Source organism: Triturus cristatus, chromosome 4_2 (assembly GCF_964204655.1).
Source record: "Triturus cristatus chromosome 4_2, aTriCri1.1, whole genome shotgun sequence".
NCBI lineage: Eukaryota > Metazoa > Chordata > Amphibia > Caudata > Salamandridae > Triturus > Triturus cristatus.
In genome coordinates, this window is record NC_140586.1 from 500,271,372 (window position 1) to 500,290,076 (window position 18,705).

An 18,705-nucleotide genomic window follows, 5' to 3' on the forward strand; every position below is an offset into this window, starting at 1 on the left:
CATTGGTAGCTCCTCCCGCGGCCCCATCTGGGGCGTCGGGTGTAAAAGGATTCGTCGAACGTGACACAGCAACTACAGGTGTGGACACAGCCATAGAAGTAGCTGTAGGAGCGGATACAGAAACAGATGTGCTTGCCGGAACTTGTGACTCGATTTGTTGCTGTAGGGATACGGGTACTGGATCTTGGCGTTGAACCTCCCTGGTATGCGGTCTATGTGGGGCGGAATTAGCATACTCGGGAGCTGCGTCATCTAAATATGAGGAAAGAAAAACATCTTCTGCGGTTCTAGGATGCCCCTTAGGATGTACCTTTATTGGGAACAATGGGGTTGGCAAGTCTTTTGGTGTTTCTGGAGTAGCCTTAGGTAATCCTTCGGCCAGAAGGGGATACATACCATTCATAAGGGCATTTCTTTGTCTGTCTACTTGTTCTGATTTCACTCGGATACCTTCCTCAATTAATAGATTCTCTCGAACTTTATTGGAACTCTCTTTACTCTTCTCTTCCTGTCTACGTGCTTTTTCTGTTCGTCTATGTGATTCTTTACGCCATAATTCAACGGCGTCTTTCTGTGACTGTCTGACTTTCCTTTTCCATAACTCTTCCTCGACTTTCATGATGCACTCTGCATCCCAGGTCCCTGCTGTGGGCCACCTCTGACTTTCTGGTAATCCCTTGGTATAGTCTACCCATAAATCAAGAAATAATATAGCGTCTAAGCCATGTTTGTGATACATAAAGTGCCCTGGGGTGTCCCTAGGAGGAATAGGGACGGCTTCTTCGAGAACCCCTTTTCTGGTAGTGATCTGTCTTAATTTCGAAAAGAGCGGCATATTGAAAACTGACCTTATACTTGATTTTGACTTGAATTTGAACAGACTTAATACAATAAACACGATAATGAACAGTCATTCATACCACGATATACTTAAACACTTTAAACATTAAACATTAAACCTTTAACTGAAACAACAATGATGATCGTCTGCATAACTAATCACCAAGCTTAATTCTCGACAATAACTAGACAATAACTAGACACTTCGGAATACTTCGGAATACTTGATATACTGCTAAACAGTACAGATACACTGCTAAAACAGTGCAGACCGGATTTGTGTACCCAAACCCGTCTTGACCGGCACAACCTATGTGCACGTCAGAAATGCCTCCCCAGCAATGGTACTCACCGGGTAGCTTCGGAAACGGAAGGCCTCAGTAACTTGAACTTGAACCGGACTGGACTCGACTCGACTCGATTCGTCGGACACTGGGCTTGACTTCGGACTGGTGGGTCTCTGTATACCTCGGATCTTGCTCTCTCAGCTAGGCTCTGGTCGGGATACTTCGCACTTCTCACCGCCTCGTCTGGGTGTTGATTGCAGTCTCAGTCGCCCCCGCTTGACCGGAGGGAGATACAGGAAATCCTGCTGGTACGCGTTATTGTCCGTCCAGCTGTGGCAGGAGACCGGGCCTACAACGCACCGCCGGCGCGTGAGATGAGAAAGTGTCCCTATTCGGGCGCCATCATGTGGTAAATATTTCTCCTTTACCGGGACTGAATTTGATACAGGAACATTATAAAATAGCTCAATGAAATGAGAGGCAGAATCCGTGATATTAGAGGTTCGGAATGGTCTTTATTCCGGTAGTCGATTATAATCGGATGCTTCAAGTTCCATCACCACGGGGGTTCAGGAAGTGAAGTACATACTTTATTGACAAGCAGTAACTTTTATAATACATACATTATAATGAAGTGAATACAGTAGGCGTAACAATTGATAAGGACATTGACGTTTGGTTTGCGTAACCGAAAATGGGTGTAATAATGAGTAAAAAGGAACATGATTGGTTGTGATGTCATGTATAGGTGGATCTATAAGATAATACTTGGCATGGATGCGCGCGCAGCAGTCTGACGTGTAATTGACGTGTAACTAGGGGGTGACGGGGACTTGACATTTAGCTCTATATGTGGAGACGAGAAGTCTGGGGGGTCAAGTCAACCTAATCCCAAATCATATCTAACATCCTATGTTTAAAGAACTATGTTATCCATAAAAGAAGGACTCTCGGACAGAATCTATTCTATACTGACTGTGCGTGCGTGTACAAGCGTCTAAGTGTCTACACTGAATGCGAGGGGGTAGGAATATTCCATGGTAACAGGGCTATGAATTACTTGCATGAGGACAGAGAAGATGGGCCTTTTTGCTTGGTAACTGGAAGAATGTTTACTTAAGCTACTAGGCAGGAATGCGTCGGCTGAGGGGGAAGCAGATAATTCGAAGGTGAAATACAGTTCTTGGCAGGGAATAGGCTGATGTCAGGCTTCGTGAGCCGCGCAGAGAATGAGACAAAGTTCATGGTCACAGATGCAGGCTCGGGCTGGAGCTTTCAGAGGCAGAAGGCAAGAGGAGTTTGATGACAGAATCAGGGCCTACTTGCCTGGACTGTAAAATGGCATAAGTGAACCATATAAAGCCGGTGGCCTTTCATATTTAGGAATGGAATATCCAGCCCATTCATGGCGGATCTGACAGAGGACATGTTGACGGTGGACGCACATGTGTTTGCGTCATCAATACTGGAACTGGGGGGAACATACATGTACTTGTGACATGCACATAGAACCGTTGGGGTCCAAGATAGGGGACATAACTGACCAGGAAAATCCACATTTCCACAATAGTCATAAATAGAACAATAGGCATTGGGTTAATTTGTTTCGAATACTTGAGCCCCTGCAATGATTAGCACACCTTTCATATATGATGGATAGAGGCCTAATTTGATAAAATGCAGTAGCATGTTTTGAAAGTTGATACATGCTGCTAATATTAGACATGCTCAGCTAACATAGCACTACTGTTTAGCGGCAATGGACATCTACATAATGATTGGAAAAAGAATTCCTGTGAGATCAGGAAGTTTAATGGTAAAGTAGTTCAATTTGTCCATCAGGATTCAATTTTATAACAATACACATCTTAGAATGAACTTTCTCCATAAAGCTGACCAAAAATCTAAGCTCCAAACCGGAATTCGGGTGTTTTGATTATCTTTATATAAAGTTTTAAAATGACTGCCTGCAAATGATTGAAGATTTTTGTATTTGAATATATTTTTATGAACTGGAATGACTAAGCTAAGCAACAAATACTCACAAGCAAAAAAGAAAAATAAGGCAGGCTTTGTGTGGGAGTCTGAGAAGTTTTATCATTTGAGATTTATGTTTCTGGTATCTTTGTAGCTGTAATTTTAAACTGCTAAGTGGTAAGAGAAATAGCTGGATTTCAGTAAATCCTTTAACAGAGCTTTTACTATGCTAATGTGAATGGAACACATTTTCTAAAACCTTTCTTTTGGACACGAGGTTTGATTTTCTTTGAATATGCAAGCAATACCAGGTTGTTTTCCTGAGTCGCGGATGTTGTGATAAGAGTCCAGACTTAAGCCTAAAGAAGCTGCTTGTGGAAAAAAAGACGATGTGGTGCTCTACGGTGAAGAGATATAAAGTGTGGCTATGATAGAGAAACACAGTATAAAAAAAACTCTGCTTTCATGGGGTTTAATGTGAAATAAAACAACACCGTACATTTCTCGACTGATTCAAGATTTTTTTTAATTTTCAAGAAGATATGTCATCAGGAGAAGCAATCCTCAGGCAGATTTGAGTGTTGTTTATGTATTGGTAACATGATAGCATACCTCTAAGATGTACTTTGGGTCTATTGCTCTTTTCAGATTGTATAACTGTAGTTGGTACACCAGATTGAATACATGTTTTGTAAAAAAATTTCTTTTACCCATATTGGATATCTTTATTTCTTGATGAAGGTAGATAAAATACTTTCATTATGAATATACCAGCTACCTGAAGGACCTCAGAAAGCACTGACACAATTTGATCAACTCCCTTCTGAGGGTCCTAAAAGCGTGATCAATCCTCATATCGTCTCCCAATTACATATACTATAAAACTCTGCGACGTACTACAGCAGAGTCCGTTAGTATCATATTTATATATCGCTACTGACCTCCGCCGAGGTCTACGAACAACATCTTTAAAAAAAAAACAGAGCAATGTAGTAATCCTGTTAGATATGTAAAAGAACTTTGTCATAGTATTAGGGTAGACCCATGTAAATTCTCTCCACAAGATACTAGTATGTGTATGAACCCTAGGATTAACCCACACCCAATGGAGAGAGTTGAAGTATTAATAATGGGCAAATTACATTCTTACTAATGGAAATAGTTTTTGTGGTACTTTATCAAGTACTAGTAGCTTTTGCTCATATCTGTGTTGCAGGCTTTGCTAAAATATCTAGAGTAGTAGTTTTTGGTCCTCAAGCAATTCCACTAGGCACTTGAAAGGCAACCGATATTTAAAAAAGCAATATAATGACTAGGTAAAAAACAAATGCAGATTTTGGAAATAAGTATAGTAAAAACCATATGCAATAAATAAAAATTCCAGCTTTAGGGTACATCAGGTGCACACTCACATAAGGAAAGGGAAAGTGAAAGGAACCAGGACATTATTTTACAAGATAGAAACATCATGCTTAACTGCAATGACAGAACAGATTTACTCTGGATGGATTGCCAGGTAGAAAAGCAGTTAATTGATGATGACAATAATGATGCACAGAGGTAATTTTCTAGTGCTGAGGATTTTGCAAACAGAATGGAGTTCATCCGTGGTGGAACAAAGGGCAAATAGTCTGGTTCCTAGTTCAATCCATATTCTTGGAAAGGTATTGGGTTTTGACCCAGCTAATCTCTCCATTTTTGTTCCAGTGTAGGGTGCTGACACTGGAACACATGCTGCCGCAGAAAGATGCAGCAGACAGCAGCGGCTGCTACAGAACGGGGGTGGTGGGAAGGTGAAAGAAAATGAAAACACTTATCTGGGTATGGCAGGCTGACACCTCTTCTCCATCCTCTTCTCTTCTCCGGCACACAACCTGGATGGAGAACATGCACAGCCACCCAGCCCCTGTCTGAGCGCCGAACCATGGCATTCAGACTAATCACATTGATGGTGTAACGCAGCGTTATGATTGGTTAGGGGATTCTTGGAGACTGTGTGCTTCCTGCTGCCGGATGAGGCGGCAGCCGGTCGTACTCAAGTAAGTGCTTTTCATTTTTTATTTATTTCCCACCCTTTGAGTCCCTCTTACCCCCCACGGCACAGCCCCAGTTTGGTAGCAGCCACTTCTGGTTAATAGAAAGTTGGCCAAGAATTATAAAATCATTGGGGATGTGGTGTGTTTGTGCGACATGATACAAACTCAATGGACATCATGCTATTCATTTCACATAAAAAAATATTGACTATGCAAGGATTCAAATGTGTTTCTTGCAGGATATATGCAGCTATTCAATTTATTTTATGTCACTTACACAAGGAGTTTTGCAACAAACGCAGAGTGCTTAATTGAATACAATCCTTTGAGCTGAAGAATAAACTCAGTGTTTTGCCGGAGGCACATTAACCCTCGAAACAATTTTTTGACGATTAAAACCTCTTGCACGAGATTACTCACAGACCACTACAGCAGTGCATTACCACCTGAGCTATTTGCCAGTATTATACCAGAGATTTGTAAGACATTAAGGTATCTTTACAGAAGCTGATTTAACCATGTAAGCGCTTTCAAAATCTGCCAGATGGTCATCAATGATGAAAGCTGGAGTCTTTATTCTTTACATTATTCTTTGGCAGCAAAGTTATAAAAAAAAGAACGCATATATACTGGCAGACCGTGAGCGAGCTGTCTTTCACTCTGCTCCAATTATTTTACAGCTGATGACCCCACTCTTCCTCACAGAAGCCATTTTCTGCTGCCATGTGGCATCTACCTCCCCAAATTGCTGTGTTCAGGAAATATTGTTTCTTATAAACTAAAATGAAGAAATGTACTAGGATCTTCAGGCACAGCAGAGATGTACAAGTTACTTACCTTCGGTAACTCTTTTTCTGGTGAATACAGTATCTGCCTGTGAATTCCTCACCTTTTGAATTCTCCCCTGCGGCAGCATTCAGCTGAAACCTTTTTCCTAGCTCTCCCACGTAGACGAGGACGTCATAATGGCACGGCTCTGCTCGCGACTTCCTCTGACGTCATTGGAGCCACAGGTAGACCTCATCGGCGTGCTGATGTCAGTTCCACCCATTTTTTCTTTGCCTTCGAGGTGAATGGGTGGACCGACAACATAATTGAAGTATACACAGTATACAATATAAACACAAATACACACCGTATTAAGAAAAAATAGGAAAAGCTACAGAAACAAAGCATTTCCTATAAATCAATAGCAAGGCAATCAACAGACGCAGGTAAATATTCATGTCAAATAATCAATAATTCCTTTGGTATACGAAGGTGGACAACGGGGAGGAGGGTGGGACAGTGAGGAATCCACAGGCAAATACTGTATCCACCAGAAAAAGCATTACGGAAAGTAGGTAACTTGTTCTCCCGATGGATACATTTGCCTGTGGATTCCTCACCTTTTGAATTGAATCCCGCAGCAGTACCACTCCCAAAGGAGGGTGTCCACCAACCTATACCAAAAAATCCTGAAGCACAGAGCGCGCAAAATGGCCATCCTTCCTAACCTTCGAATCCAAGCAGTAATGCTTCGCAAAGGTGCGGTGGGAGGCCCAAGTTGCTGCCTTACAAATGTCAACAACAGGAATATCTCTAGCCAAAGCAGAAGAAGTAGACTTAGCTCTGGTGGAATGAGCTTGAATACCTTCAGGCGGCTCCTTCTTGGCCAGGGTGTAGCAGATCTTGATGCACAAGATGATCCACCTGGAAAGAGTCAGCTAGTGCACAGCCTTGCCCTTCATCCGCCCAACATAGCCCACGAAGAGCTGAGAATCCAGTCTCAAATCACTGGTTCTGTCCAGAGAGAAACTGACAGCCCTCTTAGGGTCCAGGCAATGAAGTCTCTCCTCCTTGGAAGGGGGAGGATAGAAATTAGGTAAGGTAATGGTTTGCCCAATATGGAAAGGAGTAACCACATTAGGCAGGAAATCAGCCTTGGTCCTGAGAACCATCTTTTCTGCATGAATGGTCAAAAACTGAGGTTTAGAACTAAGAGCCTGAAGCTTACTTACCCTCCTGGCTGAGGTATTGGTGATCAGAAAGATCGTCTTAAAAGAAAGAGGCCTCAACGGGCAACTATGAAGAGGCTCAAAAGGAGAACCCATTAGGAATGTAAGAACAAGATTTAAATCCCACTGAGGTATAATGAAAGGAGTGGGAGGAAACCTATTGGAAAGGTCCTTAATGAACCTCATAACAACGGGGAACTTAAATTGAGATGGCTGGTCCGACAAACAGAAAAGCCAGAAAAGGCCGAAAAATATTCCTTTACTGTAGCCACAGCACAACCCTGCTGGTCCAAAGTAAGAGAAAACTCTAGAATGTTAGACAAATGGGCTTTCAAAGGATCAATGGACCTCTCTCCACATCATTTAACAAATTTGAAACACCTAGAGGAATACATAGATTTGATGGAGTGTCTCCTGGATAATAAAATAACATCCACCACATCAGGTGGGAGAGAGAAAGAACTCAGATTGCCCGGTTTAATCTCCAGGCATGAAGGTGCAAGCTCTGGAAGTAGGAGTGTAGAACCTGCCCCTGGGACTGCGAGAGGAGATCAGCCCTGAGAGGGAGAAGAAGCGGAGGGTGCAACGAGAGTTGAAGCAGGTCTGTGAACCACACCCTTCTTGGCCAATCTGGGGCAATCAATATGACTTGGGCCTGGTCTTGGCGAATCTTCCCCAGAACTCGAGGAATCAAGGGTATGGGGGGAATGCGTAAAGGAGCTGCGAACCCAAATCCAACTGAAAAGCTCCCTGCATTGGAAACTGGAGACTGCAGAACGATGGGCAGTGCGCGTTCTCTTGAGTGGCAAAGGGGTCCAATGGAGGAAATCCCCACATTTTGAAGACGAGATGGACCACTTCTGGATGAAGCCGCCACTCTTGATCGGCCGAGTAATGCCGACTGAGACTGTTCGCACATATATTCAGCACACCGGCAAGATGATTTGCCATCACACAAATCTGATGGCCCTGAACCCAGGACCAGAGTCGCAGAGCCTCTCTGCAGAGGCGTGACGACCCTAAACCGTCCTGTTTGCTGATGTACCAGATCGCGGTAGAGTTGTCTGTCAGGACCTGAACTGACTGACTGCAAAAGGATGGAAAGAAGGGCTTTAGCGCCAAACGTATCCCCGCACTTCCAGAAGGTTGATGTGACGCAACCTTTCCTCTGGAGACCCATGTCCTTTGACCACTAGATCCCCCAGATGAGCACCCCACCCTAGAGTGGAGGCATCTGTGATCACTGTGGCCACCGGTGTAGGACGCTGAAAAGGCTTTCCTTGACACAAGTTGCCCTGCACACTCCACAAAGATAAATCTGCTGCAGTTTCTCTGGAGATCCTGACTGACTCCCTGAGTTCTCCGTTGTGCTGATACCACTGCCTACGGAGACACCACTGGAGTGCTCTCATGTGCCAGCGTGCATGGTTGACCAACAAAATGCAGGAAGCGAACAGACGAGGAGGCGTAGGACCTTCAGGACTGGAACAACCGCTCCACTGTGAAACAAGGGAATAATTTCCTGGATGTCGAGAATCCTCTGCGGAGGTGGAAAGGCTCGACACACTGTAGTATCCAGTACTGCCCCTATGAACAGGTTGCACCAGGTGAGACTTGGGTACATTTATCAAGAAACCGAAAACGTACAACAGCCGCGCTGTTACTTGCAGATTATGAAGCACCATCTCTGGAGACTTTGCCTGGAGCAGCCAGTCTTTCAGGTAAGGGAAAACAGGAATCCACGACTTCCTGAAATGTGCTGCCTCCACCGCCATCACATTTGTGAAGACTCGAGGCGCTGAAGTAAGACCAAACGGGAGGACCGCAAACTGGTAATGTTGGGACCCTACCGTGAAATGAAGATACTTCCTATGCGACTTCAGGATAGGAATGTGAAAATACGCATCCTGTAAATTGATCGACACCACCCAGTCTTCTTGCTGCAGTGCCAGAAGAACCTGCGCTAGGGTCAACATCTGGAATTTCTCCTGCCTGAGGTAAAAATTCAAGACCCTGAGGTCCAGAATAGGCCTTAACCTGCCATCCTACTTGGAGACCAGGAAATACCGGGAGTAGCATCCCTGACCCCTTTCCTGCTCTGTGACCACCTCTATCACACCTTTCTGCAATAACAAAAGAACCTCGTGCTGTAGAAGCAGCAGGTGGTCCTCTGAGCACCAGCCCTGGCGAGGAGGGTAAGGAGGAGGAAACTCCCGAAAGGGAAGGACGTACCCATTTTCCACAAGATTCAAAACCCAAAGGTCTAGTGTGATAGATTTTCAATCTTGTAGAAAATGGGACACCGACCCCCTACAGGACCAGCATGCTCCAAGATGGGGGATCTAGAGCTGCTTTCTAGGCCTGGGCCAAAATTCCGTTCCGTTCGCGGAAATTGCGATAATTTGGCATTTTCGCGTTCCGCGGAAAGCGCGAAAATGTCAAAATTTCCGCATTCCGATGCTTAGCGATAATTTGTTTCTTGCTCGCGCTGTAAAATAATACATTCTCGCGTGCGCGCGATCACCTTACCTGAATCCCCGCGTTCGCCGACAAGTTTTCCCGATCCGGTGGCGTTCTCCACGAGATGTTGGATTGTTGGTAGCCATTTGCGCTGTCTCGCGACAGTTCGCGCCCGCAGTAACGTCATGCGTCGTGCGATCACGTCTTTCTTCTCGCGATCATGCACCGCGAGACAAGTGAAAACAAGATGGCCGCGCCCACGAGCAACCGCATGGGTAAGTTGGGGAGCCGCGAGCACGCAGAAAATACCGCGAACAGGCGGGAAAAAAACTTCCGCATCTTCGCGATATTTCCGCGTGTTTGCGGAGATTTTCAACATTTTCCCGATAATTTGCGAAAGTGAATTTCGCAAATTCCGGCCACCCCTACTGCTTTCCAGTGACACCAGTGGTTGGGGCATAAGAGGAAGAGGAGGAGATTGATGGGCTGCACCCCGCAGACGACCTCTGTTCTTTCCTCTATAAGATTTGTACAGGAGGTTCTGCTGCTGCTGAAGCTGTTGACAGCCTTGAAAGGAAGACATCCTGCCAAAACCAGGATACATCTTAAAACCAAACCCTATAGTTTGGGACTGGAGACCTAAAGATTTAGCCGTGGCTCTACAGTCCTTAAACCTCTGCAGCGCAGAGTCAGCCTTTTCCCAAAAAAGCTTGGATCCATCAAATGGAAGATCGAAAAGAGTATTCTGAACATCAGGAGAGAACCCTGAAGACCTAAGCCAGGCATGCCTCCTGGTAGCAATAGAAGAGCCCATCACTCTTGCCACTGAATCCGCAGTGTCCAAACCAGACTGGATAACCTGGCGAGCAGCCGCCTGTGTATCCAACATGATCTCTAAAAAGGAGCTTCGATCATTCTCCGGCAACTTTGGAACCAACTGTTTTGCCGAGTCCATCAAGGCATGAATGTATCTCCCCAACAAGGATGTTGCATTGGTGGATTTCAAAGCCATACTTGAAGAGGAGAAACCCTTTTTGGCTGATTGTTCCAGTTTCTTAGAATCCCTGTCTCCAGGAATCTGAGGGAAAGACCCCGCCGAATGCTTTGAACAAGACACCTGCACCACTAAACTTTCAGGAGAAGGATGAGCTGAAAGAAAAGCAGGTTCATTTGTAGCAGGCCTGTACCTTCTTGCAATAGTCCATGAAACTGCAGGAGCAGAAAGGGGCTTCCTCCACACCTCAAAAATAGGCTCAGTCAAAGCCTCATTAAATGGCAAAAAAGGCTCAACCACAGAGGAAGGAGAGTATAATACCTTTGTCAGAATATTCGGTCTGAAATCAGCAGTGGGTTTGCTGAAGATCTAAAAGTTCAGCAGCCTTCCTAATAACTGCATGATATGGTGCAATATCTTGCGAGGGTAAAGCCTTTGGCGAGAAAGTTCCCATTCTATGGAAGTATCTAAACTACTTGCCTCCTAAAGGCCTTCAAAATCATCCACTTCAATCTCACCTTTTTCAGTCTCATCCTGCTGAAATTCCTCTTCCTGTAACAGTCTCTGTGCCTCTCTCCTAGATCTCAGCTTTGGAATGGGAACCGGCGTCGATGGAGCCACATGCGGTGCCGATGAAACTGGTGCCGGCGTCGAAGCCAGAGCTTCTGACATGGGTAACGGCGCCGCTTGAAGTCTAGATGAAGAACGACCACCAGATGGAGCCGGAGACTGAGAGAACGGCGTTGAGGACCTCGGAGCTGGAAACTTCCAGGACAGCGCCGTCGACATAAAGGGCAAGAAAAGTGCCTGAGCATATTGCTGAGGAACACTAAATTAAAAGCAAGTGGACCCACGGAGCCTGACAGTGCACCGGTAGGGTAGGCTGCCCTGGCAAACATGCCATACATTGCATTAAGGAAATGCGATGGATCCGATTCAAGCCCAGGAAAGGGTGGATAAGAAGCCGTATCTGGATCCACACGAGGCCGAGAAGGCGCCGGTGATGTCGGACCCAAGACAGGAGAGGTCGCAGGCACAGGAGAGGGCTCCCTTGGTTCATGAGAATCCCTCGGCGCTGGTGAAGAACTAAGCACAGTAGTACCCTTCGGCGTCAGTGTACACACCAGAGAATCTGTCAGCACCGGAGAGTTAACCGGAGTCGCTGGAGGAGATGGAGAAGTCGATGGAGAGATGACATCTCTAGAGCGATGCTGTCGAGAACCATGTCTTCTCTTTTTCTTGTGCTTCTTTGACTTCAAAGCATGCAAAGTCGACAACTTCGACTTCGATCTCTTTTGACCCCTCGTCTCCTTTCTTGCCTTAGCCATGAACAGCTTAGCCTCACGCTCCTTTAAAGCTTTTGGGTTCTTCTTCCGACAGCTGGTGCGACCATCGGCGTCTTGGTCTGAGGAAAGGCACCACAAACAGTCTTCATGGGGATCCGTGGTTGACATATGGCCCCCGCATTCTCTACAAGGTTTAAAGCCCGACTTCTTCAAAGCTGTCACACTGCCACTTCAAGGGAAATAGCAGAAACAAAGTATATCTAAGAAGTAAAAGGAGAGTCCCAGAAAACCGTTACGCGTTGTAGGCGCAGAAAAAAGGGAACTGACGTCAGCACGCCGACAAGGTCTACTTGTGGCTCCGATGACGTCAGACGGAGTCGCGAGGGGAGCCCTGTCATTATGACATCCTCGTCGACGTAGGAGAGCTAGAAAAAAACGTTTCTGCGGAATTCTTGCGCAGGGGAGAATTCAAAAGGTGAGGAATCCACAGGCAGATGTATCCATCAGAATAATAAATGTACAAAGCACAGCTGATAACAGATTTGTAAATGTTTAAAAAGTGATGTAAAGTAAACCAAGAAATGTTTTTGTTAGTGTTGTCTTGATGCAAAGAGCTTTATAATACATTGTAGCACAGCTTGTGCTTTCAGGAAAGTCTTTAAAATTCAAATACTCCCTAAACACTACGTTTACAGTATGGAAATTACCTGCCATTTTGTAAGTGGTGAATTCATCCCGGAGACTGATTTTCATCGGACTGAATTCGCCAACTGTTTCAGTCTTTGGTAGAGTAACCTGTTGGAGTAAAATAAGAAAAAATATAACTCGACAAGCAACGTCAGCAGCTGTAATTAAAATAATCTAACTACTAAAAATCAATACGTATACTGCACATGGCAATGACATACTATATTTCACACAGTTTACAATTGTAAATAAAAACGTTAGCATCATAAGACCTTCTTCACTTTGTGGTGTAGATAGGGTTACCACAATTAGGAATTCCTCAGATTTTTCACCATTAATAACTCTGCGCCCGTTTGATGACTTTCCATGAAACTTTACGAACCTATTCCTTTTTCTACATTGGCGGAGTATGGAATATTTTGCTGTAATTGGTCAACAGGAAGCAAAGATAAAAGGGGGGGGGGGCCCAAAATTCGTTTTCCCATCGACATACTCATATGTAGTGGCCAAACGCCCTGTAGGATTTCAATGAGATTTGGCAGGATTGCACATTATGGAGTGCAGATAAACTTTTGGGGTATTTTTAAAAATGGTACAACATTTCAATTTAGTGATATCTGTTGTCACAGTACTTCCATGAAATTTAGCAGAATTTTGTGGAGGTGCCGCAGTACATAGTGATCACAAGTCATTGTGTGATTGGCAAATGATTGCCTTTACAAAACTTAAGGGGTACGATGTTGTTTTTAGGTACACTACATTGACTATAACTAGCCCTTTCTCCATGCACTGGTTATACCCTTGCATGTTATATAACTTATACCATGTGTAGGAAAGTACTCCTTTTGGCATAGTTACCAGTGGCGGCTCCTCCGCTACGGCAGAAAAGCGTCGTCCCACTGCTTGAACTGCAAGCTGAATATAGAAAATAAAATGATAATAGCGTTTTTTATTATCAATCAATCAATCAATCACATCATTTGTAAAGCGCACTACTTACTCGTGAGGGTCTCAAGGCGCTGGGGGTGGCGAATGCTGCTACTGCTCAAAAAGCCAGGTCTTGAGGAGTCTTCTGAAGGTCAGCAGGTCTTGGGTCTGCAGTAGGTGGGTGGGTAGGGTGTTCCAGGTCTTGGCGGCGAGGTGGGAGAAAGATCTGCCGCCGGAGGTCGCTCTTCGGATGCGGGGGCCTGTGGCGAGGGCGAGGCTGGCGGAGCGGAGCTGGTGGGTGGGGGTGTAGAAACTGAGTCGTCTGTTGAGGTACACTGGTCCGGTGTTGTGGAGTGCCTTGTGTGCGTGGGTGAGGAGCTTGAAGGTTATCCTCTAGTTGACAGGGAGCCAGTGCAGGTCTCTCAGGTGGGGTGTGATGTGGCTGCGGCGAGGGATGTCGAGGATCAGACGTGCAGTGGCGTTCTGGATGTGTTGCTGCCGTCTCAGGAGTTAGGCCGAGGCTCCTGCGTAGAGGGCGTTTCCGTAGTCCAACCTGCTGCTGACGAAGGCCTGGGTGACCGTTCTTTTTGTTTCGGTGGAGATCCACTTGTAGATCCTGCGGAGAATGTGGAGGGTGTTGAAGCAGGAGGAAAAAACGGTGTTGACCTGCTTAGTCATGAAGAGGGTGGAGTCGAGGATGACCCCTAGGTTGTGTGCATGGTCGGTGGGTGTTGGAGCTGTTCCCAGTGTGGTCGGCCACCAGGAGTCGTCCCAGGCCGAAGGGGTGGATCCGAGGATGAGGACCTCCGTCTTGTCTGAGTTCAGCTTCAGTCGGCTGTTCCTCATCCATTCGGCGACGGCCTTCATTCCTTCGTGGAGGTTGGTTTTGGCAGTGTGGAGGTCTTTGGTGAGGGAGAGGATCAGCTGGGTGTCATTGGCATAGGAGATGATGTTGAGGTCGTGCAGTCGGGCGACGTGGGCGAGAGGTGCCATGTAGATGTTAAACAGCGTTGGACTGAGGGATGAGCCCTGGGGTACGCCGCAGATGATCTCGGTGGCTTCGGAGCAGAAGGGGGGGAGGCGAACGCTCTGTGTTCTGCCGGAGAGGAAGGAGGTGGTCAATTCCAGGGCCTTCTCTTGGATCCCGGCGTCATGGAGGCGTGTTCGTAGTGTGCAGTGGCAGACCGTGTTGAAGGCGGCTGACAGGTCCAGGAGGATGAGGGCCGCTGTTTCTCCGTTGTCTAGCAGGGTCCTGATGTCATCGGTGGTGGCGATGAGGGCAGTTTTGGTGCTGTGGTTGCTGCGGAACCCGGACTGGGAAGGGTCCAGGATGCTGTTCTCCCCGAGGTAGCGGGTCAGTTGTTTGTTGACGGTCTTCTCAATCACCTTCGCCGGGAACGGGAGCAGGGAGATGGACCGGAAGTTCTGGAGGTCCTTGGGGTCCGCCTTGGGTTTCTTGAGTAAGGCGTTGATCTCGGTGTGCTTCCAGCTCTCCGGGAAGGTTGCTGTCTCGAAGGAGATGTTGATGACTTTTCGGAGATGGGGTGCGTTGGCTGTGCTGGCTTTGTTGAAGATGTGGTGTGGGCATGGGTCTGACGGCGATCCGGAGTGGATAGTGTTCATGATCCTGATGGTGTCGTCGTCGTTGATGTTGGTCCAGGAGAGCAGTCGGTTGGTGTGGATGGTGGTCGTGGGGGCGAAGGTCTCAGTGGTTGTCGGGGTGGTCGTGGTGTTGAAGCTGTCGTGGACGTCTGCGATCTTGCGATGGAAGAAGGTGGCCAGCAAATTACACAGGTCTTGCAAAGGTGGATGTTGTTGGTGTTGGAGCTGGGGTTGGAGAGTTCCTTCACGATGTTGAAGAGCTCTTTGCTGTTGTGTGCGTTGTTGTCTAGGCGGTCTTTGAAGGATTCCCTTTTGGCGGATCTGATGAGGTGATGGTGTCTGCGGGTGGTGTTCTTGTGGGATGCGTAGCTGTCTGGTGTTCGTTCACGGAGCCAGTTCTTCTCCAGTTTTCGGCAGTTTTGCTTGGAGGCCTGGAGGTCTTGAGTGAACCAGCTGGTTTTCTTGCTGGTGTGACTGTTGGAGGGTTTCTTGAACGGGGCGAGGGTGTTGGCGCAGTCGTTGATCCACTGTCTGAGGTTGCGTGCGGCGGGGTCGGCGGGTGGGCTCTGGGCGAGGGTGGTGGTTAGCTGGTCTTCGGTGACTTTGCTCCAGCAGCGGCGAGGCATCCGTTGGGTGCGGTGGTGCATGGTGGGCTTCTTGAAGGTGAAGTGGATGCAGCGATGGTCGGTCCAGTGGAGTTCGGTGGTGTGGTTGAAGGAGACGTGGGGGCTTGCGGAGAAGATGGGGTCAAGCGTGTGGCCGGCGGCGTGGGTAAGTGTTGTGACAGGTTGTCTGAGTCTGAGGTTGGCTAGTTTGTCGATCAGGGTGGTGGAGTTGGTGTTGTTCTCGTTCTCAAGGTGGAAGTTCAAGTCCCCGAGGAGGATCTAGTCCGTGGAGGCGAGGACGTGTGTGCTGACAAAGTCAGCGATGGAGTCGCTGTACTGTGGTCGCGGTCCGGGGGGTCTGTAGACGAGGGTTCCTCTGAGGGTGGTGTTGGGGTCAGTGTGGATCTGGAAGTGCAGGTGTTCGGCGGTGCTGAGGGTGTCGTCGGTGTTGGTCGAGACTCTGAGGGTGTTCCTGTGGATGATGGCGATTCCTACTCCGTTGGTGCGGTCCCTGCGGGTGATCTTGTAGCCATCCGGGATGGCTATGGCGATGTCGGGTGTTGAGGCAGGGTTCAGACAGGTCTCTGTCTGGAAGGCGACGTCTGGGGAGATTGAGTTGAGTAGGTCCCAGAGTTCAACGGCGTGTTTGCGGGCAGAGCGGGTGTTGAGGAAGATGCATCTGAGGTAGTTGGGTTCTTTCCTGGTCGGCGGCTTGGCGGGGCGGATGCTGGTGAAGCTGCAGTTCCAACAGGTGAAAGGTCTGTGGGTGCGCTTTGGGGCAGACAGAAAGCAGGTGTGTGATCGTCCGGTGCCGAGTGCGTGGAGGGTGCTGGCATCGTAGCGGAGTCAGGCGTCGTGGCATCTGCGGGGGCCAGGGGGTCTGGCGCTGGGCACGGTCCAGGCGCGGATGGGCGCAAATGGGCTTCGCGCGGCGTCCAAATGAGGTGAGGTGGGAGGGAGAAGTAGGTGGGAGCGGGGTGGCAAATGGAAGAGCAGGGGTCAGGGCCGCAGGGACGCAGTGGCGGGAAAAAACAGGTGAGGGACGGCAGGGGGAGCAAAGGGATAACTGGGCACAGAAGAAAAACAAAGTTAGGCAAGCAAGCAAATTCTGGCAAAACAAATACAAATACAGGCAGCATGGCAAGGCAAAGTCTGGCAAAGCAATGCAGCAGTGTGGGGAGCGACCTGCCTGCGAGCCGGGTCAGAGGTCGCTCCTTTCACCGCTGCGCGGCCTCCATATGAGGGGAGGTGGGAGGGAGGAGTAGCTGGGAGGCGGGAGCGGGGTGGCGAATGGGAGAGCATGGGGGCGGGGCCGCAGGGATGCAGCGGCAGGAAAAAACGGGTGAGGGATGGCAGGGGGAGCAAAGGGAGAACCGGGCACAGAAAAAAAACAAAGTTAGGCAAGCAAGCAAAGTCTTTTAAAACAAATATAAATACAGGCAGCAAGGCAAGGCAAAGCCTGGCAAAACAAATACAAATACAGGCAGCAAGGCAAGGCAAAGCCTGGAAAGCAATACAGCAGCGTGGGGAGCGTCCTGCCTGCGAGCAGGGTCAGAGGTCGCTCCTTTCACCGCTGTGCGGCCGCCATATGAGGGGAGGTGGGAGGGAGGAGTAGCTGGGAGGCGAGAGCGGGGTAGCGAATGGGAGGGCAGGGGGCAGGGTCGCAGGGACGCAGCAGCAGATAAAATAGGTGAGGGACGGCTGGGGGAGCAAAGGGAGTACCGGGCACAGAAGAAAAACAAAGTTAGGCAAGCAAGCAAAGTCTTGCAAAACAAATACAAATACAGGTAGCAAGGCAAGGCAAAGCCTGGCAAAACAAATACAAATACAGGCAGCAAGGCAAAGTCTGGCAAAGCAATGCAGCAGCGTGGGGAGCGACCTGCCTGCGAGCAGGGTCAGAGGTCGCTCCTTTCACCGCTGTGCGGCCTCCATATGAGGGGAGGTGGGAGGGAGGAGTAGCTGGGAGGCGAGAGCGGGGTGGCGAATGGGAGGGCAGGGGCGGGGCCGCAGGGACGCAGCGGCGGGATAAAACAGGTGAGGGACGGCTGGGGGAGCAAAGGGAGAACCGGGCACAGAAGAAAAATAAAGTTAGACAAGCAAGCAAAGTCTGGCAAAACAAATTAAAATACAGGCAGCAAGGCAAAGTCTGGCAAAATAAATACAAATACAGGCAGCAAGGCAAGGCAAAGTCTGACAAAGCAACGCAGCAGCGTGGGGTGTGACCTGCCTGCGAGCCGGGTCAGAGGTCACTATCATCACTTTGTTTTTTGTAGTCAGCTTACACATAAAGCCAGGAGGGCGGTATATTGGACATTGAAACAAATAAATCGGTTAGCAGTAAATGCAAAGCCAAATTGAAATGTTTTCCTCAACTTTCACCAGGAAATAGAATTGATGTGTTCCAGGAGCTAATGATAAATGCATTAACGGCCATTTCAATCAAAGAGAAAAAGTGGAAACATCTCTCAAAACAAAATATGAAGATGGAAGATTGGTGGGCTCTGACAGATTTACGGAATGATAAGAATATCATCATAAAATCATCCGATAAAGAGGGAATTATAGTTGTGATGGATCGTCAGAAATATTTTCAGGAGGTCAAACAACAACTGAATGCCCGCATTAATTATGAGAAATTGAGGGGAAACCTGGAGATCAGGATTGAATTCCATAATAAACTATATATATATGGAATGATCAAGATCTTGTGGATGATAATGATTTACAACATCTGAGTATCACTCATCTCATCTTGCTAACAATTTATGTACTTCCTAAAGTACACAAAAATTTGGACAAGCCCCCAGGACATCCTATTGTAAGCTCATGTGGTTGCGAAACACATCCAGATCTGTTGATACTTTTTTATTTCCTTATGTGACCAACCTACCATCCTATATCTGGGATTCAATGGACTTTCTGGACCGCATCAGGGCAATACCGTGGAAATCAGAATATGTAATGGCCAAGATTGATGTGGTATCTCTATATACATCCACTGTATATG

General features: G+C 47.5%; 1 protein-coding gene across 3 annotated transcripts in view; it reads right to left on the minus strand.

Annotated features, from left to right (window-relative positions):
• Nucleotides 1-18,705, minus strand: part of DNAI3 (dynein axonemal intermediate chain 3) — a 958,656-nt gene that overhangs the window by 374,450 nt on the left and 565,501 nt on the right. For all 3 annotated transcript variants that reach the window (XR_014960642.1, XM_085602077.1, XM_085602078.1), the window contains one exon: nucleotides 12,585-12,672. Coding sequence is in view for 2 of the 3 variants with exons in the window: in XM_085602077.1 (XP_085458203.1) it covers nucleotides 12,585-12,672 (88 nt within the window). In the remaining variant the exon portion in view is untranslated. The remainder of the gene's footprint in view (nucleotides 1-12,584; nucleotides 12,673-18,705) is intronic.